The sequence below is a fragment of the Stegostoma tigrinum genome, chromosome 2 (assembly GCF_030684315.1).
Source record: "Stegostoma tigrinum isolate sSteTig4 chromosome 2, sSteTig4.hap1, whole genome shotgun sequence".
NCBI lineage: Eukaryota > Metazoa > Chordata > Chondrichthyes > Orectolobiformes > Stegostomatidae > Stegostoma > Stegostoma tigrinum.
In genome coordinates this window covers 81658280-81684652 of record NC_081355.1, presented here as the reverse complement: position 1 = coordinate 81684652, position 26373 = coordinate 81658280, and the positions used below count along the sequence as shown (strand labels likewise).

The following is a 26373-nucleotide window of genomic DNA, read 5'->3' as shown; positions in this document are numbered from 1 at the left end:
TCCAAGGCAAGTCTTACTCCCAAGAAACAAGAAGGAATCTTACTTTAAAAGCCACACTGCTGCCAGTGCTAAATCACTGCAGGCGGCCATTGGGATTACATGCAGAATCTCCCACCTTTACCCTTGACTGTTTAGCTGCAGTAGGGGGACAAAATAGGGATTATAGAGCACTGAAAAATCTACTCTGAAAACGCTCCCAAAACTAGCTAGGAAATAACTCAGTTTTCAACACTTATAATTTGATTGCTTGCTGTTTTTTACTCAACTGTGACAAAATACTTTACAAGCTAGAAACCCTTATTTATCTGAACACTTAAATTGGCTCCTCAACACGGAGGATGAATTGAACAATGTATTTAAAAGAATAATTAGCTTCAATTATAAGTGTCAACTGCTAATTAGTCTTTATTGTAACAGCAAGCCATCAACAGAATAGTCAACTGTTAAAACATACATCTGTCAGGTCTGTGACAATTCGAAGAAGAGAAATTAATTTCTATCCTTTATTTTTAGCTTAGGCACTTACAATCACTTCATATGTTCCTCATTGTTTTAAATAACCTCATGACAAAAGACATTCCATTACGACTTAATTAATATCATATTCTAAAGCTAGAAACCTTTAGAGATAAAGAAATCAATAATGAGACCACCATTTTTTAATAATAGCTTAATCATAACACATAAATTTAAGTAAGAGGTTAGCAGATAGCAATTTTCAAAAAATAAACTTGATGTGGATCGAAAGAACAACTGAGATTGTTATGGTGAATGTCTCCATCAGCGTACAATATGTTTTAACTTTGGGAAAATAATGAAGCAAAAGCAAGAAGAAAGCTAAATTGCATATCCATAAACAAACTTATACAAATCATAGATTGGTTGCAGCATTGAAAGAGGCCATCCAGTCTGATATAGCCAAACTAAATTCTGCAGAAGCAACCCAGTCTTCAATCCATTTTCTTCAAATTCATATTCAATTTCTCTTCTGAAAGCTAAAACTAGACTTGCTTATATCACACTCAGGCAGTGCATTCCAGACTAACCACTGACTGCACAAAAAATATTTTTCTTCATGTTGTTATTGCTTCTTTTGCCAAATACTACAGCACAATGTTCTTTTGGTTCTCCTCCCATTTGCCACGGGAAACGTTTTCACCACCTACTGTCTATAGTCATGATTTTGAACATCTCAACTCAAATCTCTTATACCAAACTGGAAAATAAAAAAACTATTTATATAACTGAAGCATTTTTATAAGTATTTTCTGCATCCTTTCTATACCCTTCAAATCCTTATTATAGTGTAGTGTCCAGAATTGGGCACAATACACTATTCAAACAAATTGAAGGAGAAATACAAAAAGCCGAGATGCCAAAATAAATGAAACAAGTTGCATCACAAGAGAAATGAGTGAATCTTTCAAATTTAAAATGGCTGCGTTCCCAACATGCAAAAATAATGGAGGGTGGATTAAAGAGCAAGCTACATAAAAAGTGCTTTGTAAAACTGTACAACGCACAAAGCACAGTGAATGAATTAGTTCAGAGAAACTATCCTTAATTAAAGAAAGATACTTGATTCTGGAATTCATGAGAGCCCAAGTAATATTTCTATTTACAATCTGAAAGAGAATAAGGCATCTGATTTTGTTCAATTAACATAACTACAGAGTTACTCTAAGCAGATTTGAAATACAAAATAATGTAAACTTAGGAACAGCAAATGGTTGGAAGTGATGGGGAATTAATAAAAATACCAATTTTCAAAACAGACACGAGTAAAAGCAGCAAGTAGAGAAAACAACTTTAGTAAATAATCTTCTGGGTATACTTATTAAGTCACTGCAGAGGACAATAGAAAGATACATTAACATGGTACTGTATATAATACCTTGGTTTTAGGCGAGAATGAAATTCAATAGATCAATGATTGATAAGACAAAGTTCACAAATTTATAGTGCATCACATCCCATCCCATCCATTGCTGTCACAAGTAAGTAGTTTTCCAGCAAGTGGAGGAATATGGCATGCCTCAAGGCTGCATGGAACTCGAGAGGCTTGACAGTTTGATAGAAAACAGCTATAGCTAGTCATGAGTGCTATTCAAGTGGACAGGAAACCAACACAATAGTTTATTATCAACAATTGAAATGAGACAACAATGCATAATATCACAAGTTGTTTAGTCTAGGATTGGAAGCAGTAAAGTGGCAAGATTTTAAAACAGTCTCTGATTTGCTGACAGCATTGGCTCCATAACAACATCTAAAACAGAATGGCTCAAATGGACAAGATATTCTACTCTAATACTTTTTTTTAAAATTTGCTCATAGGATGTGGGCCTCACTAGATGGGCCAACATCTATTGCCTATCTTTAGTGATGCAAAACATAATGAAGATCACAACAAAATAAAAAAAAACACACAAATTGAGAAGTATGAGGAATATGTAGAAGGGAGGGGATGCAGTTTCCCAGGTGGAAGGTGTACACAATTTGATAGGTTAACCCCCAAGACGGGGATTTCTGGAGAAGCCTTCGAACAATGGATTGGGCTTGATTCTGCTGACTGTAGAAGGTTAAGCAGGATATGGATTGTAATTTTTGACAGAGGCTAAAATTATGCACTAATGGCTATCCATGTTATAATATGGCTCAAATTTTGGAATTAAAAATCAAGTCGAAAAAAAGACACTACCAGAGATGAGCTACCCAAGAGGAATACTGCAAAATCCAGGACACAAAGAAGCAATACTATAAAAATTGCAATCTGAAAGACAGAATGCCAGAAATACTCAGCAAGTCTGGTAATCTTTACAAGGGTGAGGATAGAGTTAACAGGCAGAATTTAATGTTCCCTGAAGAAACAGTCAGACAGAGTTAGGGGAAGGGCCTGTGATCAGACTGGTGGAGATTCTGCCATGTTCTCACCTCCATCATGTTCATGGAGGAAAAGGTATGGAGAGGTCAATAGGGCCCTTAAGTGCCACTTAAAAGTCTTATTCTCCCTCTAAGGGGATTCATCAAGCCTCAGGAGAGGAACTAGTCATCCAGGTCAGCTGCCCAGGAAATGCTTTGAATTAGTTCTGGCTTTTGCTCTCAGGCATTCAGTAACTGATCTGGGACCCAGCATCGGTTAGGGGGGAAAAACACTCCACTCTGGTTTGTATTCTCAAGAATCTCTTACCAATGTTCTGAGAAGGGCCTACTGAAATTAAAACAGACCCTCTAAGGTGGCACTGCCAGGACTGCACATTTGTAATTCTGGATAATATTTCCATGGATTGCTAAGGCGTTGGCCCAAGAAATGCAGTGGCTGTGATGAACAGGCTAGTCCTCCTTCAGAATGACAGCATCTATAATGTGTGCCTATGCCACTCTGCCAGTGCCAAACTGTTCCACTGGTCAGCCACCTGGTCAAAATTAGTTGTGAAGTCTGAACGCAGGCCTTATAAGCTCCGGGGCTATCTGAAATTACCATGCAAGACTATCCTCAGTAAGTTTGAAAAGTTGGGGAAATGCAGAGTAGTGGTAATGAGTTAGTGCAGAGGAGGCTGGTGCAGAATTGACGTGTCTGAACAATTGTTCATAGCTAGAAGCAAATCAGTGCGAGAAGCCAAGTGCCATCCCAAACTGCCCTTTTTGCAAGCTCCAGTGCGAATATGCCACACTCTCATCAGCACTAGCATGACGTGCTGTGCAGATCACACTAAAAGTGAGGGGACTGATATGGCAATTAATTTTGCCTTGCACGGTATCAGATGTGCTGATGTCACCAGTGTCACAAAATCAAGTTGTGCAGCCTTGAACTTCTCTATTTTTGTTACTTGCAAAAACACATCACTGCTAGCTGGATGACTTCTGCCAGGTCACTTCAACTAAATTTCAAAGTATGCTTTAGAAAAGTAATAATGCTCATGTAACATTACAGCATTGGAGTCAGTTAATTCTCACTGAGCCCTGGTAATGAGCTTCTACTCTTAACAGTTCCACTCACTCGATAGTTAGCCTGAGAAGGAAATGGAATAATGACATGCCAATGAAGTCACACAGTAACACTGAGCAAAAAAACTTCTACAGCTCTGGGAATTCAATCCACAATGGTGTATTACACTGCATCCCCAACTCTTGGTAAATATTGAAATTGCGATGTCCCACCGAAAGCAGATTTTGGGACTTACAGTCTGCCTGCTAAGTGCATTGAATTAGAAGAAATCATGGACAGTGCAAAAATGAACATATAATTGTCAAACTGGTCAGCATTCTGACTTAATAGGCTATTAATTTAGGTAAAGTGGCCAATTCAAGCTATTTGGCAGTATAATTCAGATACAGATGGAACGTACAACAGAGAGTCAGTGAACTGTTCGAATACTGCACAGTCAAGGCTTTTCCATATTAAAGAAGCACTTCCTGAACAAATGTAACTTTTCAGTTTCAATATTTAATTTCATTGTCAGGCACACATGGACTTTGAGTCAACATGCCAACATCCATTTTAAGTACACATAGGTCACAGAACTAAATTTATTCAATTAGTTCAGTCTGACTCCAGTGAAACAGATCAGTTTTGAATTAATAGCAGCAGTATCCTGAATCAAGTGTAGTATAATTTATCTTTCCAAACATGACAGCTGTCTGACAATGTACAGATGGAGGGTGGAAATAGGACTTTTGTTTATCTCACTAAGTCATTTTTCTTTTCGAAAACTTACTCCTATCTTACATTTGCTTTGTTTATAACTATTATTAGCAAACCAGACAAGTCAGATCATAGTAACAAAAGCAAGATCATATTAAAAAGTTCTAAATGCTTTTATTTACCTGATATGTTGCTAAAATATGAGAAAGAAGATTGCATCGGCTTGCTCCTAGAAGGTCCACTTTCTGGCAGACATCATTCTTTAGCTTGTCAAAGTGAATCTTTGCATGACGAACTTGGTCCTGGACCTTAAATGAAGAAGAAATCAACTAATTGTGTGTGACTGAACACAGTTTTCACAGTGAGAAGCACAAGTACAAAGTGAAAATCAAAATATTTCACTGCTTGTTTAAATTACTACTTAAAAGCAATTAAGTAGATTTTATCAAGGACATTTTGTTGCAAAATGTAATTTCTGTTCACAAGCAATCAGCTATAAAACGTACACTGCTGTTTCTGAATACAGGAAGCAGATATTCAACCTACAAAGTTGCACTAGTACAACCAATATCTTCCCTGCTCCCATTGGAAACTGCAATTAGCAAATTTATAATTAGTCAAATCTTCTAAAAATAATTATTCTTGCGAAGAGTTCAAAACTGATTCTCACAAGCTCATGATAAAGATTGAATGTACAACAGATTAATGTTTATGTAGCAGAAGGCAAAAAAAACTTAATGTCCTTCCTTTATGACCTATTTTGCATCAGTCCATTTAATAATAGATCAACAGTGTATATCTGAAATGTCACTCACTCAGGGCCCACTGAATCTCTCCAGTGCTTTTCATTTTTATTTTAGATTAACAGCATCTGTAATGGTTTACACTTTGCTAATATCATTATTATTTGGATGTTTGCAGAGTTCAGGAATCAGTCAATAAGAGCACATAAAAAGCTATGCACAAGGCATGAAACAGCATACATAGAATAATTCTGCTCTAGAGAATGAACTTCCAGGTTCTTTTGATCCCTTAAACACTACACATATTAAGATGGTTATAATGTATGATTCCATCAATTCTAAATGGAAAGAAGATGAAAAATAGAGAGATCATAAGCATAATTGCACTCAAGATCCTTGTCTTAAATGAAAACTGTTGCAATCACATCATCAACTAAAGTCTGTTGGACTCTGTAAATGATCAATCTTGTTGACAAGCACAGAAATTTCTAGCTTTTTACACTTAAATGCACTTTTAGAACAGTAACCTGTTCATTTTGTTTCAGACTTAACAGTGACATGTCTAGGAAAGCATAAATGGAAAGTTCATGCTTCTCATGTGGGCACAAGCATCCAGTGGAAAATATGGTTGTAAAAGCTTTAAAGAAAATATTATGTTTAACTGTTTCTAGTGAAATGCTGCAAATTTCAGGTTTAGTAATAAAGTTTTGGTACAGAAAGCAAAGTGGCACTCAAAAAAGATATAAGGCAGCATACATCATGTGAAAATGTCAGGAAAGTGGAATCGAGGATTATCAGGTCAGCTATGATCTCAGCGAATGTGGGAACAAACTCAAGTGGGCTCAATGACCTCTTTCTGCTCTCATGGTCTTATGTATTCTTTAAATTCATTCACAGGATGTGGGCATGAGTGGCCAGGCCAGCTTTTATTGCTCCTCCCTAATTACCCAGAGGACAGTTAAGTGTCAACCACATTGCTTTGGGGCTGGAGTCACATGTAGTCCAGACCAGGTAGAGACAGCAGTTTCTTTCCCTAAAAGCACATTAACGAACCAGATGGGTTTTTCCAACAATCAACAATTTCAACAGTCACCATTAGACGTCTAACTCCAGATATTTATTGAATGCAAATTCTACTATCTGCCATGGCAGGATTTGATAGTCAAGTAAAAAGGATCAGGCAATACAATTCAAATTGGTGAGTAAAGTGTGCTGGTTGAAGTCAGAGTTTAATGGTTTTCAAGTTGTTAATCATCAATACATCAGGTATAATACCTAGTTGTTTCAATCTGAACAAGTATTAAGCTAAATCATATTTCATGGGTCTTTAACTCATGTTATTTTAGGTACTTTCTATGAATTAATTAGTCTCTGTGCACATTCCAACAGACCCGCTTTCTGCCTTTTTCTAAATAATCCTACTGGATTACATTTGTTTGAGATAAACAGTTGTAAACAAATCTTAGAATTTATTTGTCTAGGATTACACATAGAAGAAAATAGTGATGCAAGAAATCTAATTTTCTTGTTTGTATGCCAAAGCCGATAAGTTTGATAGCTTATGCATTTTACTGACACTACAGAATTGATACATTATCCCTACGAGATGTAATGCGCCAGTCATAATAATACCTATCTACCATTTTTATTCTATCAATCAGTGGATACAGGGCTACACCGTGGCCACATAATTCAAACAGTACTACACTAGAGTTATAGGTTGGTATTAAAGTCAGTTAAATGTTCCTTAGAATCCCTATAGGGTAGAAGCAGGCCATTCAGCCCATTGAGTCCACAGCAATCCCTCAATGTGCATCGCACCCATACCCATTTCCCTACCCTACTCCATAACCCTGCATTTCCCATGGCTAATCCACCTTACCCAACATGTCCTGGACAATATGGACAATTTAGCATGGACAATCCACCTAACCTGTACATCTCTGGACTGTGGGAGGAAACCAAAGCACCCAGAAGAAACCTGTACAGATTTGGAGAAAAGTTACAAAATCCACATAGACAGCTGCCAGAGGCTGGAATTGAACTCGGGTCCCTGGAGCAGTGCAGCAGTAGTACTAACCACTGAGCCACCACGGTTGGGTATCAATCCCAACGCCATCATGAAATGTTGGCTTTTTTTCCTTTACTCATTCGTGAGATGAGGATGTCACTAGCCAGGCAGCATTCATTGCCCATCCCTAATTGCCCAAGGGCAGTTAAGAATCAACCATATTGCTGTAGATCTGGAGTCACATGTAGGTCAGACCAGGTAAGGATGGCAGTTTCCTTCACGAAAGAACATTAATGAACCAGATGGCCTTTTCCAACAATTGGCAGTGGGTTCATGGTCATCATTAGACTCATAGTTCCAAATATTTATTGCATTCAAATTCCTCTCTCTGCTGGGGTGGGACTTGAACGCAAGTTTCCAGAATATTATTTGGGTCTCTGGGTTCACAGTCTAGCATTTTATTAGATATTATTAGATTCCTAGTTTTATCAGGAATAAGGAAAATGACAGAAGAATGAAATGAGAAACATGTTAAGCTTTCTTTAGATGAAATTAGTCAAGTTGCTGTCTAATTTTCCCCGGTTAATGGAGATGACCATAGAAAGTATCCACTTGGGCAAGCCTTTTATCACAACAAAACAACAAACATTTTGTCAAGCTTTAAAAAAAAATTACAATTACAATTTATGCACAATAGTGAAGAACTTTTTTTTAAAATGGGTAAACAAACTTGTACAGACAAGTTATTTCAAATAATTTATTCTTTCCCAAACTATTCAATCTTGAAAAATCTTATTGTTTTTAGTTCAGTCAATATATAAAGCAGATTTGAAGATAAGGCAAAAGTGAACACAATAGCTTGACTAATCATCAACAAAATCCTGTTCAACTTACCATACTCTATTATATATAACTACTTCTCACCTGTTCCGGTCATTCCTCCAGACAATGGATAGAGTATGTTCCCTGAAATGTTGAGCCTTTCAGCTCTTTTAAGTAAAGCTATTAAAGGAATAACTGGTCTCCAAGCAAAGCTTTACAACGTACAGCTGTAAATTTGTCCTCAATGTCATGGTAAGTAAATCATACCCTAACATTCAATTCTGGTGTAGGTGATTAAACTGCCAAAAATAAATAAACAAATTGGTTTATTCTAGCATGCAAATCGATTGCTGCTGCCCCAAGTGAAAATGAATAGCAGATGCATTAAGAAGTCACCTCTCTTTTCCAGTCTGTACCTTATACAAGTCAATGATCCCTTCATACAGAGGTCTGTGGCGTGGGTATAAATACAGAGGAAAGCCTGTGAGTTTACAGTGAAAATATTAGAGTTTACTTCACCTTTGAAGAAAAATCTCTTCTTTACAAGGGAGGTAGTTGTAGCTAACCTAGCCTTGGGAGCCTACAACCCAGTGGTCTCAATGTGGATTTTACTAGCCTCAAAATCTCCCCACCCCCAACCTCATTCCATGACCAACCCTCTGCCTCATCCCCACCTCCATGACCTGACACAACCTGTCTGTTTTTTCTCCCACCTCACTTACCAATACCCACCACTCCCTACCTGCACTCACCTATCATCATCCCACCTACCTTCCCACACCTCCTCTCTATTTTTTTCAGAGTTTCCTTCCACCCCCACTTCTGACCTGAAACGTCAGCTTTTCCGCTCCTATGATGATGCCTGGCCGGCTGTGTTCCTCCAGCTCCACACCGTTATCTCTGACTCTAGCATCGGCAGTTATTGATATCTCTTAGGAATAAATAAGTCTTTTTCAGGCTGGCAGAATATCATGGGTGGCATGCCACTGGGTCAGTGCTGCAGCCTTGATTCTTTACAGTTTTTACAAAAATTTGAACAAAGGAACTAAAAATATGGTTGTTAAGTTTATTGACGACACGAAGTTAGGTAGGAAGCTGAGTTGTGAAGAGGGCTTAGCCTATCTATACCCATTTGTAGACTATTTAAGTAAATAGACAGATCTGGCAAATGGAGTACAATGCAAGAAGATGTGAAATTGTGCATTTTGGCAGAAGAATAAAAAAAAATATTATCTAAAATGGTGAGAGGTTAGAGAGCTGACAAGCAAAGAGATTTGTTGTCCTAATACATGAATTGCAAAAGCTTAACCTGCAGATACAGTAGGTAATCAGGAAAGCTAATAAGATGCTATGTTTTATTGTAAGAAGAGTTGAATACCAAAAGAAGGCAGTTAGATTTCAGTTATATAGGGCCAAGGTGAGATTGCATCTGGATTACGCTATACTGTACTGATCATTGCTTACATAGAAAGACATTAATGCATTGGAAACAGTTCAGAGAAGGTTTGCCAGACCAATATTTGGAATGAGCAGATTGCCTTATGATAAACACTTGGATAGGCTAGGCTTATTTCCTCTGGAGTTTAAAACACATCAGGTGACTTAATTTAAAAAAAAATCACCCAAGATCGCAGGAACTGAATAACTCAAGCTCCAAAGTTGAATGTGAAATATAGGTTCCAAATCTGTGCAGAAGCTCATCTTTAAGTTCTGTTCAAGTCACTTGTGTGCATTAAAACAATAAAATTTTAATCGATAATCACAAATGCAGCTCCAATGATGCTCAATAAACTTGATACCAGAACAAAGAGCACTCTATCCATCATCTTCAATACTGACACCCTCCACCAACAGGCAGCAGCGTGTACCATGTACAAAATGCACAGAGGAAATCATTTAAGTTTCCTTTGACAGCATCTTCCAAACCCATGGTCTCTACAGTTGAGAAGGATAAAGGCAGTAAATTCATGGTAATACCATGAAAGTTCACTGCAAGTTCTTTTCAAGCAACACTCCATGCTGCCTTAGAACAACATTGCTACTTCTTACTTTGGTTTGGTGAAAGCCCAGGAATTAACTAACTTCCCTAACAGCATTGTGGCATGCTTACTCTCCGTGGATTTCAGCAGTTCAGTAAGATGGCTCACCAAGACTTTCTCCAGAGCAATCAGGCATGGGCAATAACTACTTAAACAGCAGTGCCAATATCTCATGAAGCGCCAACAAAATAATGCTTCATTTCTATTTATTAAGAAATTAATCATTTTCTTATCAATTTAATCTGGATTATAATTGGGAATATGAATATCTGCAACCTAAAATATCCTAACAGTACAAATAATGTCACTAATCATTCCAAATTTCTAATTTAAATTTTATGATCCCCAACATACTAATTTACAGATCTGCATATTTTACTTTAATACTTTCAAAACTACTAATCTTAAATAATATTTCTATATAGTGACAATGAACCACTGAAGTTGAAAAACAATTTTAAACGTATGTTGGAACACTAACCGAGCTACTGCCAAATAGAAAATTAATTTCAACCATGCCAAAAAGTAAAATGATTATTAAAGAGAAAAAGAAACATTATCTTTTGAACAAACATCACAGGGACAACAAAATCCACAACGACAACAGTTTGTACCACAAATATTGTTCTTTCACACATAATAAATATAAATCCATATCATTTCCAAAAAAATGTTGATTTGATGCGTCTAGTGGGTGGTGGAGTAAGTTAGCATGGTTTCTGACCATGTGATAGTTTGCTTCACATCCAACCCACACCGTTGACTAGCAGAACTCTGTGAAAGCCAAATATGTTAATCTCTCCCCTTTAGTACAAAAGTTCTCCGCCATTAGTGCGTTCTCACCTGGTCCTCCTTGGAACTGAGTCCCAGCGGCTACAGGCTAAAGCTTCAGAAGAATTTAATAGAAATTTGTCCCATAGGTATGCACGCATACTGTAAAATGTAAAATACATACTCTTTCCTGCAACTTTTGTAACCAAGACAAACATTTTGTTTTCCATTCTATTGGATGGAACCAGGGAGATCCAAGGGTCAGGTGGGAGGAGTATTTTATCTCCGGGCTGCCAGGAGGTCACAAATTTTGCCCTAGGTAGGGCACACCAGCTTTTCTGCAGAGCATCAACAAAACACAGGGGCAGCAGTTACAAATCGATTGCTGCAGAGACCAAACTTTATAGATTATTGCTGATGGTGGAAGGGAACATCATATCCCACTGCTCAGGTACTGCCCACCTTAAGTTCTGAGCTCTGAACTGCAGTTTTGAAGAAGAGGCAAAGTATCAAACTTGAATCATTAACTATTTCTCTCTCCACAGATGCTGCCAGACCTACAGAGTTTCTCCAGCAGTTTTGGCTGCTTCAGATCTCAGAATCCTCAACACTGATTGTTGTCCTCCTGCTCTGCAATGGTGAGCAGTGTTTTTGTGGTTGAAGAGTTCCAATTCTGTTTTCATTCTCTCCAGTGGTTCACGGCTATATTTTAAAGTCTCCAAAGTCCTTTAATCCTGCCCTCCAGCGTCTTCCTGCTCTGAACCCTATAAATCAAAGTCTTCCAAGGTCTTGTCCAAGCATCAGTTTTATTGCCAAAGTTTTCCAAAAGGTCGTTTCCTATCTTCAGAGTTATCCATTTTCATTTGTACCTTTTGGATTCTTAACTTCAGATTCGGACTTCGGTGCTTGGGGAAAAGAGTTCAATCTGCTTTAACTTGCACTTTAAGACAATATTGCTGCATGCACATTGAGATACAGTTCTCAAGCATCTCTGGCTCATGCACTGTCCAAGAGACAGCTTGGTCCTTATCCCCACATAAGGCTTTTCAACTCTTTATGCACTGAAACACTCGTATAGTTACATCTGTACTATCAAATACAGATCATTGCGTAGTGTTTAAAATTACTTTTCTTTTTAAAATATGTTCATTCTAGACTGGTGTCTTCTCTCTCAGGTTCTTCAGTCATGTGATCAGTTACAGCATGATTTACAAAAATCTATTCCTACCAATACGAGGATAGCTGACAACTAGAAGACAGTTGCAAGGAGGATGTTTGTTTGTAAAGGCATTAGAAAAGGTGAACAGAAATAAATAATTCAGCTGGTTAAGTAGTGAGCCAGAGAAAACAGAGGCCAATGAACAATACACATGCTCAGCCAATGACCTGCTAACAAATAGATTGGGGTTCTATCGGACTAAAATGACTACCACAACACAAATTAGCTTACAAGACAGAAGGTTGGCATAATACAATTACATCTTGATAATAAAGATTAATAATGTTTTGAACTTGGATCGAAATAACGTCGCAGTGACATGGTGGCCTCTTTCTATGTAAGCTTTATAAGATTATGATATACATAACTTAAAAATGTAAGTTAAACAGATGAGGGACACTTTTCTTTAAAGTGATTGCCATGAAAACTAATTACTTTTTCAAAATGTATTTACTGAACATTAATTCAATTGCAATTCCCATATGTGCACACATATTCATTAAATCTTAAGGAATACTGAAGCACCAATTTCATTCTCTTCAGCAATTGTGTAATGTGAGGCTTATGCAAGGATGAACTCGGCAAAAGCTTTCAATAATTAATGAATAGTACTGAGTGTACTGCTGTGACTTCTTACTACCATGCTCTTCCTGTACAGCTCTGAGCATTTATCCAGAAGGCAATTAAGATTATCCAGTGAACAGTGAAGCAGGAAGATCAGCAAGCTCCAATAATTTTAGACTCGACGGAGCATTACTTCAACTAGCCAATTATTGATGTAAAACCAGAACACTAGTAGAAGCAACCCATGAGAAAGAACATGGGTGTATTTAAAAACCTTGAAGCAAAAGCGGCTCAATGTAGGAAATGAATAGTGTCTACCATTTGTTTCACTTGCATATTTCAGTTTTTATGGAGCAAAGTGTTCCCAATCAGCAATCCAAAAAGCACAGCATGCTCTGCCAGACACTGAGGACCTGTATTAACAGGACAAATAATTGTGCGGTGCATTAACCAGGTTGAAGTTAAGCAAAACAGAGTCTGAGCTAGCATTTCAGTTAGGAATAGCGTTTTCAATTTCAGGACAGAATGTACAATGAAGAGGGAACAGAAAAATGGATTATGACAGAGGGAGAGCGAGAGAGCAAGAGAAAGAGTGAAAAAAGATAAAGAAAAAAAGTGGAAGAAAAATAATTCCTAATCTCTAACAATTGAACTCAGAAGGAATCAATCACACTGTGCTGCTGGAAATGAATTTTGCTAGAGAAGTTGTTTCATAGTATTAACAACTAAGTGCATCATCACAAACACGAGAATGAACAAACTTGGATATTTTTGGTGTGTTTTGTCCATAGCTATGAAAGGAGTACAGAAACTACTATTGTTCAATGTATTTGAGCAGGACTTAGATAGCAAGATGCCATTTTTTTGCATAGTTTTAGGAGGAGAACAACTCAGACAGCAACTTTTGGGTTTCTACATATACCTCTGATTGTGCTTTCACTCAGAGTTGCTGTCTCTTTTCCATGTAAATACTGGTGAGTGCTGTAGCTCACCATTATTGTGAGAACAAAATTGGACCCAGGCTTTAGTTAATCTGCTGTGAACTTGTCTATTTCTTATTACAAGTTGGAAAAATGGTTATTTGAGCACTGTGGTCAAAAGTCATGTGATGAAACAGCAGAATGGATATACTCCTGGACTTAATAACCTTTAACAAGACTGGCATAAGGGAATTGCTACCAGTGGTTGTGGGATATAGAATAAAGGGACATGATTCAATGTTAAATACAGGATATTTTGGATAAATATTAGGAAGGAGCTTTTAAACACTGAAGTTTAAGAGGCTGAGAGCATTGTTAACATTTAAGAATAATTTAGAATAATTGTGATAAGATGATTTAGGAAGATGATGAGCACATGGATCAGGATTGGGTAGGAGCCCCACTGCTCCTGTCTAGAACGTTAATCCATGCAAATCAGCAATAGCAACACTGTGCTAAAAAAATTGTTTTCAGTCCGTAGTTAAAGGAGGTAACTTGTGGCATGACATGCTGTTGTAAGGTTTAATCATTTTTGTGCCATACAGTTTACCATCCAAATACCACAATTTTATATTAACAAATTCCTGAATGTAACAAAACAAACAATGCAATATACCAGGTGTTCTATTATCAGTAAATATACTCCTACACTTCTGTCAGCAGAAAGAACACAATTAAAGATTCCAAAGTTTCAAAACTTTGAAACATGTCACACCCTCAACAGAAATAAAAAAAAAAATTCACAACTCAGAGATAATGGGAACTGCAGATGCTGGAGAATCCAAGATTATAAAAGTGTGAAGCTGGATGAACACAGCAGGCCAAGGAGCATCTCAGGAACATCTCTGATGAAGGGTCTAGGCCCGAAACATCAGCTTTTGTGCTCCTGAGATGCTGCTTGGCCTGCTGTGTTCATCCAGCTTCACACACAATTCACAACTCCAATACTTTCAGAAAGTGGGGGGTAGGATCAAGTGTTTTGACTCTGAAAGTGAGCATTTCAAGCTTCAAATTGTGCACCAATACAAAGTATCCTCTGTTGCCAGTATTTGTAATTGTAAAACTTATCCAAAAGTGGTCACAAAAGACTGTCAAAATTTATCCTTCTTACCTTCCTAAACTTTTCAAGATGTTTGTACATATCAGGATCCAATTCCTGAGAAACATCTTTCATCCATAGCAATGCTCCCCGATATTCTGTGCGAGACTGTTCCATACGGTTCACAGTCAACCAAGTGTCAGAAATGGCACGGTACCTAAAAGTTTCAACCTCCTGGTACAGTCGACATAAAGGACTGCGAAGTGCCAACCTATAGTATTAACCACAACACATTAATGCTTTCACTTCTATCTCAGTACTAGAAAGAGAAGTAGCATTACATTACATATCCTCCACTCTGTCCTTTACTGTTATTGCTACAAAATTAAATCAATTATTGCGAACAAACAGCAACTTGTCAGAAAATAATTGGGAACCATATTGTATGCCCAAAAGATTTTTTAAAAAACTGCACCGTTAACATCTGATTCAATTCCCATACCTCAATTGTTAGAACCCCGTACTCAATAAGTAAATTACAGTCTGAAGGTTACAGACAAAGACAGTTTGGAAGAAAATCCAGCATATTGCAGAAGTGCAAATAAGTTTGTTTAAAAAAAGGCAAAAGGAAGGATATTTGAAGACACGGGGATGAGAACATCATGAAAAGTAGAACAGTTCATTGAAACAAGTGCAACATTTGATCAATGCTAGTGCAATAAAAGCAGATTTCAAATGTTAGACATCTCTGCTAAATAAATAACAAAAAGGAGGTTTAAAATAAAAATTAAATCAAGAGGACAGCATGATGATAGGAAACTTGGAAATTGAAGAAACAAATTTTCACTAATATCCTGACACCCATTCATTAACTTTGTTACATTTATAATTATATGAGTGTTAACCCCTGCTCTGTGCTGGCAAATAATATATTCCAAAATAACACAACATGTAGATTGGTACTTAAAATTGTTACTCATACCTTAATAAAGTATAATTAGTGCAAAGTACACATCCATATGACCCTGTTTCTATTTCCTCTGATACTTAAATTGTACACACATGTGAATTTGAAGGGCTCTGTTAAATTTATTCAGATATCTAACATAAATCTTCAGAAAGTCCATATCTCCCAAAGCCTTACGGTAGTCATCTATCCATTATAGATGTAATTGGGAGTGAGGGAGATGAGCATGGCAATGGAATGGAATAAACATCTTTCTTTCTTAGTAAAATTTAGAGATCTGGCATATGGGTAAGTGGCTATAACTGCTCACTTAATCAACCCACGAACCACTACGAACCTCACCAGCCTGAAGAAATGGATAGCAAGAATAGATAATGCTGTGCAAGTTCTCGCTCTCAATTAAATAATAATTATTGAGATTGGTTTGAGGAACTTGATTGAAAGATTGTATTTACATGTGGAAGCTCAAGATCTCAAAGAGCTTTAAAAGGAACTGACAATTTTTGCTTAAGATTATTCTTATTCAGCTTCTCAGCACCAGATTGGAGCTGTTAGCTATTGAGACCGTGTAAACTATCCTAAAAAGAAACACCATGATACAGGTGGTAATTCAAAAAAAAAAGAGTAGGCTAATTAGTAAATTAGTGCTTTATGCTGAAAGAGAGACATGAATTACAATCAAGGTAAATAAGTTCAAATCCTTGGACACAAACTCATCAGCTTTTTCAAAATCAAAGAGTAATACTTGTCTTAGCCATGTGGGTGCAGCTATTAGAATAAGCAAATGTCTAGCTTCTAACATGATGTTTTTCCATTTCTCCATAAACCACTTTATGTTAGCGATGTGGGCAAATGAGATAATACAAGTGAGACAATTTCTTCAGGTCTTTGACACTGCTGATCTAAAGGCATCCGCTAGGAGTTGAACATTAACAATTTACACTGAGTCACTTCAGAACAACATTCGGATAGCTGGATCAAGGTGCAAATTAAACGCACGAGAATAAGTCAAAGACAAATTTGATTTCCTACTACTCAATTGTATACCGTACTAGTCACGAACCCAATGCACTACCAAACTACTACATTTAAGCTAAATATACTGAAGTATATTTCCCTGAAATACTTTCAGTACCTTTGTTGCGAAGAGAAACATAGTGCTTTTCCAGATGCCTGCATCATTTTCCCAGCTCTGGTTTTATCCTGTGAACCCTGTGATCTGAGAAATCGTCCCAATTCATTTTCTTCCTGAGACAAAACTGAAAAAGGAAAAACAAAGTGTAACCTTTTATAACAGCTCAAAGCTTACGTTTTTCATTGTTCTCCCTTTGTCCATAATTCCGAATGACTTCCCTCAGCTTAGCTGACAACAGGCATAGAGTAACATAAGGCCGGCTTTATCACTTAGTGCCCAATGTAGGCATCAGCCGTAACAGAAATAGGAGCAGAGCAAATGGCTCTTGATCCTGCCCTATCATTCAATAAGATTATGGCTGATCTGTTTGTGCCCATCTCTTACACCATTTGGCTCCCTTGTAGATCAAAAATTAGATTATAGTCAAGGCAGAGTTGGACAATAACCCAGCCACCAGTGATCTCTGGGGTAGAGATTTTTAAAGACCAATGATCCTGAGAGGCAGAGTTTCCTATCTCGGTCATGAATGGGAGACCCCATGTTTTTACACTGTATCCCTTTGTTTTTCCTTGTGGGGAATCTAGACTTTGTGTAATTGTGAAATAATCATATCAGCCAGGATTATACTAAATAGTCGAAGAGGCTTGAGGGGCCTACATCTACTCCAATATGCGCATTCATGCATGCCCTATTAAGTCCCTTGGGAATCATATTTCCTTCATTAAGATCATTCTTCTAAATGGTCTCAGAATTGCTTTCAATACAAATATATCCATTCTTATGTAAAGGATCAAAACCGCACACAGTGCACCAGGCATGATCTCATTAATGACCTGCGTAGGTATAAAAAGGATTCCCTACTTTAAAATTTCATCCCCTTGTAATAAAGGACAATAATCTCTTTGCCTTCCTAAATAACTCCAGTACACGAAAACCTCTTGTAATTCATGTAGAAGGATACTTAGATCATCTGCCCTGCAGCATTCTTTCTCTATTTAAATACTTTTCTGCTATTCTATTCTATTCTTCCTGCCAGAGCTGACAACCTCACATTTTTGCTCACTCATTAAACCTATGTTCCTTTGTAAATAATTCAATTTTGTCCCATGACTTTCTCTCCTACTTTGTCAGTAAATTTCACTACCTTGGTTCCTTCATTATAGTTATTAATATAGGTTACAAACTCATTCACATCAACTTTTCTATTTGATCATTTATGCAAATTCTCTTTTCTGTAAGTTAGCCAATTCACTATTCAAGTAACACATCACTGGAACAATCACTAGCTCTAATCTTGCACAGTAACTTTTTATGTGATGCCTTAACAAATGTCTTTTGGAAATCCAAACATTTCTCCGGATTCCCTTTATCCAGCCTGCTTGATACATCCTCACAGAATGCAAATAAATTTGTCAATCGTGACTTGCATTTCACAATATCAGGGAGATTCTAAATGATTTTCAACTGTCCTGCAAGTACCTCCTGAACAATCAATTCTCACGTTTTCTGAGCTGGCAGATGTTAGAATAACTGAGCTACAGTTTCCTTGATTGAGTGAGAAAAACTCGAGCGAAAGAATATTATGTAGGAAAATGAGATGTGATTTTTCCCCCAATTTGGCAGAATGAATAAAAACGATGAGATATTACAAAGCTTGAGATGCATAAGGGTCTGCACGCCTTAGTACAAGAATCACAAAAAGCTGAAATGCAGGCACATTAAGTAATTAGGAAAGCTAACAGAATATTATTCTTTATTGCAAGAGGAACTGAATACAAATACAGGGTGTTTATGCTTCAGTTATACAAGCATTGGTGAGGCCACACCTGGATTACCCTGTACAATATTGGTCACTTTATTTATGGCAAGATAGAAATGCATTCGATACAGTTCAGTTTAAAGAAAAGATGGTTTACAGGACTAATATCTGGAAAATGGGCAGGCAGTTGTATAAGGAAAGGTTGGATAGGCTCAGCTTGTGCTTCCTGGAGTTTAGAAAAGTAGTAGGCAACTTGATCAAAACACAAAATCCTAAGGGGTCTTAGCAGAATGGACGTGGAAAGGATGTTTTGCCTTCTAGGAGAATCTAGAACAAATGGCGGCTATTTAAAATTACAAACACAAAGACCAAAGACCAACAAAGGGCCACAATGTGGCTAGAAAGAATTATAAAAGGAAACTTGCAATGAACACTGAAAAAAAGAGATTTTACAGTTACATAAAAGGGGAAGTGGTTGATTCAGTGTATCATTGGCCCACTGAAGGCTGAGAGTAGGGATACTGTCAATGACCACGGGGAAATAGCAGATATGCTGAATGAGAGATCATGGGAACTGCAGATGCTGGAGAATCCAAGATAACAAAGTGTGAAGCTGGATGAACACAGCAGGCCAAGCAGCATTTCAGGAGCACAAAAGGTGACGTTTTGGGCCTAGACCCTTCATCCGAAACATCAGCTTTTGTGCTTTTCAGATATGCTGAACGATTACTTTGCTTCAGCATTACAGTAGAAAAGGAGGATACCTTACTGGAAGTTCAAAAGAAATTAATACAGAATCTGGCTCAGAGTCTGAATAAAATTAGCGTAAAATTAAAAATTAATGGAACTGAAAAGTGACAAATTCCCAGGATCTTAAAATGTGAGGCTGGATGAACACAGCAGGCCCAGCAGCATCTCAGGAGCACAAAAGCTGATGTTTCGGGCCTAGATCCTTCAGAGAGGGGGATGGGGTGAGGGTTTTGGAATAAATAGGGAGAGAGGGGGAGGCGGACCGAAGATGGAGAGAAAAGAAGATAGGTGGAGAGGAGAGTATAGGTGGGGAGGTAGGGAGGGGATAGGTCAGTCCAGGGAAGACGGACAGGTCAAGGAGGTGGGATGAGGTTCGTAGGTAGGAGATGGAGGTGCGGCTTGGGGTGGGAGGAAGGGATGGGTGAGAGGAAGAACAGGTTAGGGAGGCAGAGACAGGTTGGACTGGTTTTGGGATGCAGTGGGGGGAGGGGAAGAGCTGGGCTGGTTGTGTGGTGCAGTGGGTGGAGGGGACGAATTGGGCTGGTTTTGGGATGCAGTGGGGGAAGGGGAGATTTTGAAGCTGGTGAAGTCCACATTGATACCATTGGGCTGCAGGGTTCCCAAGCGGAATATGAGTTGCTGTTCCTGCAACCTTCGGGTGGCATCATTGTGGCACTGCAGGAGGCCCATGATGGACATGTCATCTAAAGAATGGGAGGGGGAGTGGAAATGGTTTGCGACTGGGAGGTGCAGTTGTTTATTGCGAACCGAGCGGAGCTGTTCTGCAAAGCGGTCCCCAAGCCTCCGCTTGGTTTCCCCAATGTAGAGTGAGCCACACCGGGTACAGTGGATGCAGTATACCGCATTGCCAATGTGCCAAACAGATTTTATCATAAGCAACTGTAAGGTTGTCCACTTCAGACCGAGAAAGGATTGATCAGGGCTTTTTTTTAAAAAAGGCACAAAGTTAAATATATTAGATTTCCGACAGGAGTTGGGGGTTCAGGTCAATTCTTCCTTAAAATGCCACAAACAGGTACAGGAAAACAGTCAGTGCAATTAACAGAATGCCGGCCTTCACATCTAAAGGGCTGGAGTATCAAGATGAAGGCACTATGCTGCATTATACAAAACACTTGTTAGACCCCACAGAGTACTGTGAGCACATCTGGTTACCGTCCTTTAGGAAGTATGTTCAGGTCCTGGAGAGAGTTCAATGCAGGTTTACAAGGAGAGTACTGGGCTTCATGGGATTAAGTTATGAAGAGAAATTAGACAAATTATGCCTTTACTCTCTTTAAAAAGTTGGTGTGATTTAATCGAGGTCTTCAGAATATTAACAGGATAAATAAAGGTAAACTATTTCCACTGGTTGAAGATTCTAGAATCAGGGCACAGTCTAAAACTTAGGAGACATGTTAGAAAGCACTACCGCATGCAAAAAATAATGGAGGATTTTAACTCTTTTCCCGAAATTGCAGGTCAATGGTAATTCAATTATTTAGTTTAAATCAGAGATAGACAATTTTTTTTATTACGCAAGGGTATCAAGTGACCTGGTCCCCAAGGCAGACATATGGAGACAGACCACAGATCAGCCAGGATCTTATTGAATAGTGGAAAGATTTGAGGGGCTGAATGGCCTATTCGCATTCCTATGTTCCTAAAAACTAGAGATCACCATTTTAAGACGGAAGAGAGGAAGGTTTTTCTCACACGGTCAAGAGTTTTTGGAATTCTTTTCCTCAAAAAGGTCTGTGGATGGACTTTGAATATTTTGAAGGCAGAGGTAAATACATTTGGGATAAACAATGGCTGAAAGGTTGAGGGCAAATGGGTACAAGGAGTCATGATCTTACTGAATAACAGGCAGGTTCAAGGGGCCAACGGGCTTACTCCTGCTCCCAATTTGTATGTCTATAGGTTTCCACAATCTTGGGAATATTGGAAGTTTACAAACAATGCACCAATTATCTCTGCTGCTAGTTCATTCAAATCTTAGGAGACAGGCCATTTTTAGAGTTGAGGGTGAGCGCTATCACGTCCAGGAGCTTTTAGTCTCTCAATTTTGAGTACTTCCTTTTAGTGGTCACAATTGTTTCAACTTCTTCCCCCTCTCTTTTGCATCATGCTTTTCCACTCAGGTTAGTATGCTTCTGTGTCTTCTACTATGAAGACAGACAGAAAATACTTATTCAGAGTCACTATTTTTACTAAATTTTCCATTATTTACTCTCTAGTCTCACCTTCCAAGGGATCAATGCTCATTTTTATAATTCTCTTCCTTTTTAAATACGCTTGGAAGCTATTACTGTGTTCAATTCGTTGATACATTTCTTGCTAGTGTTATTTCATACTTCAATTTCTTTCTCTTTATTAATTTTTTGAAGTCACATTTTGCTGGTGTTTCTAAAATTTTCGCCAATCCTTTTGGCTATCATTAATCTTCACAACATTGTGTCTTTTCTTTCAGTTTGATACCATCCTTAACTTCAGCCCTCCTGACAACTATAGAGTCATACAGCAGGGAAACAGCCCTTCAGCCCAACTCACCTGCATTGGCCAGACATCCCAATCTGACCTAGCTCAATTTGCCATTGTGAATTTTTTTGCCTCATGGCACATGCTGGAACTCGGAACAGAGGAAGACTTTTCAATACATAATTTGAAGTTCTGGGTCAGAAAGCAAAACTGCCATATACCTTATAGAAAACTGTATAATTCGGTCTCACAAGGCTAGTTCCAAGTTATGATGAACATAGCTCCAAGGAACAGTTGAGATAAATGAAGCAGATTTGCTCCCATTCCTCTCAACACCAATAGCATGATTTCAAAAGTTTCACCAGGCTCATTCAAAGCCTGAGCTTCTATAAAAATTGCTATTGAACATACTGGATGTTGGCTCCAGAATCTTCAATCAAGCATCTGACATTCAGTCAGTCAATCAGTAAAAAAAATTATAAATTATAGATTTTTGATCTCATTCAATTGCTTTGCTTCTTAAAACTACCCTTCTCTCATATGCAGGACTTTTGAGAATGTAAGCCAACTGCTTTTATTTTTATTTAAAATTACTCACTCTCAACAGGCATATGGCCCGTGTTTAATATTTTTCTACATTAACTTGGTGGATATATGCACAGCTAGTCTGTTTAAGTGATTCAGTGCTAAAAGCCCCCAGGTTTCTGCAGCTAATTAGGAACTAATTATGGAGTTTAAAATGGTCACAGTTGCCCCAGGCTGACAAACAAACATTATTAGTACACTCCTCTTTCTCCATTATCACCTCCTTCCATCCATCAACTTGAACATCCATCAACTCTTGAAAGCCTCCATCTGAGCTCTAGTCTTCTGCCCTTTCAAGTGGTCTCCCACCTCTATAATGGCAATCCTGTACTGTTTCACACCCTTAGAGTGGATGATTTTTTTCTTGCTGGTCGGGATTATATGGGAAGCCTATACTGTACAGTTGATGTCAACAAATCTTAGGAAATGGGTCTAGATTTTTTTAAAAAATCACCAAATCCAAGCTTTGAAATCAGACAAAGATATGCACAGGTAACAGGAGCTGAGCTACATATCAGCCATGATCTAATTGAACAGATGAACATACTCAAACTGCTCGACCATCTTTTGTTTCTATCAAGATTTTCTTTCTAAATTACTACTTACATTGTCAAAATAAGTAATTAAAAACATTAATGTTTTGTAACTGAGACATTCAATTCTAAAATTTAAGATAAAGTACTAATAGGAACATAATTAAACAAATTATTAAACACATTCCACAAAATTTCATTCAAACAATAAATTAAATGCATACAACAAATCCGTTTCTGGTACTGTTCAATGATCTTCAGAAGTTCCATACATGTTCTCTGGATGGAATGGAATATCTAAACAAAACACCCAACACAAGCAGGATTAACATAATTGCACATGAGGAGGGCATAATATTAAGTGGAGGTTAATGAGAAAATTTGATGTGGATGAGAGGTGACAGAGTTCCTATTAAGATGCCTACTGCCAATTGGTCAGTGGGGAAATGATTAGTTTCAAAATATCTAGATTGGCTAAATCAAATATCAAATATCAAAATCAGGCATTCTTTACTATCCACAGATTAATGACAAAATCAGGTGATGTATATTTGTCATTAATCCCTTCTAAATGAACTAAATGTACTCTCGGCTTGGCCGAACGCTTTAAATCAGACTCTGATGGAATCCTGTTTCAAACCTTTTAAGATAAATATTTCAATCGCTTTTGGATGAACTTCAAGGTTAATTCATTGAAGTTTTGCAACAATTTCTCACCACTCCCTTAAAAACTGTGCGAAAGACAGAGTATTGTAGATATTGGAAGTATGAAATAAAACAGAAAATGCTACAGATATTCAGCATATCTGCCATCATCTGTCGAAAGAGACAGTCAACTTCTCATGATAAATAAATCGTATAACAAAACTGTACATCTTGCGTAGAAATCATATTCCAGATGGCTATTTTTTTAAAAAAATAAAAAAGGTAGTTTTAAAAAGGTAGAGAACCATTTAACAAACATGTCCTATGAGATTTGAGGCTGGGGCTGGAGGATGAAAACAGACAACCACGAACCATTTTGACCTGTTCAGAAGATGTAATGAAAGAATGCAGAAACGCTCCAAAATCAAATATTCGGTTATCTCATTTGTACAATCAATCGCATGAATAGAATTCAAGTTTACTCACATAGAAGCATGTTGGAGAATTTCAAAGCCATATATCAATTTCTGCTTCACAGCATTACTCCCAAACTTTTACAATTACCAAAGATTTATGACAAAGACTTTGCTAAATCCAAATATGGTTTCTGAGATCAACATAGAGTGTAATCTACATATGCTGGTGAATGTGTTGTTATATGCACAGGATGTGATTGGATCAGAATATCAGCTGTTGCTATTAGTTATGGATATGCGTGGTATTGAACACTTCTCCTTGTGTTCTGAACCTGGCTTCTGGAACTATTACAGAGAATACTGGAGAAACTTAGCAGGTCTGGTAGCAACTGTGGAGAAGGAAACAGAGTTAATGTTTTGTGTCCAATATGATTCTGAGTATGAGACATAAAATTATAGAGTCATACAGCAAGGAAACGGACCCTTCAGTTCAATTAGTCCATGCTGACCATAACCCCAAATTAAACTAGTCTCACCTGCCTCCGCTTGGCTCCTATCACTCCAAACGTTTCTTATTTACATACTTACCTAAATGTCTTTTAAAAACGTTGTAACTGTACCCACATCCACTTCATTCTACACACAAGCCACTCTGTGCAAATAAAAAAAAAATTGCCCCTCATGTCACCTTTTCTGGAATAGTGGGAACAGAGTAAACTGCCTCTGTTAAATTATAGGGAAAGAAAAATACAGAACTGATCTGTGAAAGTGTTATTTCTGCACAGGAGTGGCTAATGTGTGAAACCAGGTTTCTCGAGAGACGGTACAAGCAGTTGGCCTTGATTCATTCAGATGCAAATTAGATATGATTGCTTTCAGAAAATGTTTTGGGAAATAGTGTATGAACAATTTGAGATGTGACACGTGGTAACAGCAAGCATGGGAGGAACAGGTGACTTGAAAACTGGGCTTCAAAAATCTCTCAAGCAATGAGGCCACAACCCTTAACAACAGTATTATTGGCAAGGAGAATGGATCAGACACATTGTGGTCTATAGGTCATGTTCCTGTACTGATAATCAAGAAGACCAAGTTAATGTCCTTGGGACATGGGTTCAAATCCCACCACAGAAGCAGGTGAGTTGCCAACTGGAAGCTAGTTTCATGATCACCAGGACTCAAACTATCACTGATTGTTGTGAAACCCTCCTTGGTTCACCTGTGTCCTTTAAAGATGGAGAGCGTCAGTTTGCTGGTTTGTGATGTAGTGTGACGCCAACAGCATGGGTTCATTCCCACACGGGTTGAGGTTACCATCAAAAGGTAGCACCTTCTCGACCTCACCCACCATGCAACTCCATACCCATAGCAATGTTGCTGACTCTTAAATACCATACGTAACAGAAGCATAGGAAATAGAAAGAATAGGCCATTTGGCCCTTTGAGCCTGTCCTGCCATTCAATTTGATAATCCAACTTAATATCCTGTTCCAAATTTCTCCCCATACCTTTTAATCCCTTTAGCCCCAAGAATTATATCTAACTCCTTCATAAAAACACTGTTTTGGCCTGAACTGTTTTCCATGACAGAACTCCACAGCCACATCACTCTCTGGTAGAATACATTTCTCATCATCTTAGTGCTAAATAGCCCACTACAAATCCTTAAGATTGTGATCTCTGGTTCTAGACTCCCCAGTCACTGGAAACATCCTTTCTGTATTTGTCCTGTCTTGACCAGTTAGAATTTTAGAGATTTCTATGAGATTTCCCCCACCTCGTTCTTCTAAACTGCAGTGAATATTGCCTTAACCCCTCCAGTCTGTCTTCATACATTAGTCCTGGCAGCCCAGGAATCAGTCTAGAAAATCTCTGTTGCACTTCTTCCATAGCAAAACCTCCTTCCTCAGATCAGCTCACCAAAACTGCAAACAATACTGCTTGAGTCGTTTCACAAGGCTCTGTACAATTTCAGCAAGGCACCCCCACTCTTGTGCTTGAATCCCCTCATTAAGAAGGCCAACATATTGTGTGCCTTCTTCACTGCATGCTTACTTTCAGTGAATCGTATGCAGGGATATTTAAAATTCTGGCAAAGATCAGTAGCTCAGGTTGTAGAGGAGATTGATGACTTGTTCGCTGAGCTGGCTTGATTTGTCGTTCATTTCGTCACCAAGCTAGGTGACATCGTCAGTGGAGCCTGCGATGAAGCGATGTTATCCTATTTGGCTTGGAATTTATACTGTCCAGTTCATTATGGCGAGTACAG

General features: G+C 38.0%; 1 protein-coding gene across 7 annotated transcripts in view; it reads right to left on the bottom strand.

Moving 5' to 3' along the window:
• ica1 (islet cell autoantigen 1) overlaps nt 1–26373 on the bottom strand; it is a 122798-nt gene that overhangs the window by 60961 nt on the left and 35464 nt on the right. For all 7 annotated transcript variants that reach the window (XM_048522380.2, XM_048522400.2, XM_048522362.2 and 4 more), the window contains 4 exons: nt 23268–23340; nt 16936–17059; nt 14906–15104; nt 4828–4953 (listed from right to left, as the gene is read on the bottom strand). In XM_048522380.2, the coding sequence (XP_048378337.1) occupies nt 4828–4953; nt 14906–15104; nt 16936–17059; nt 23268–23340 (522 nt within the window). The remainder of the gene's footprint in view (nt 1–4827; nt 4954–14905; nt 15105–16935; nt 17060–23267; nt 23341–26373) is intronic.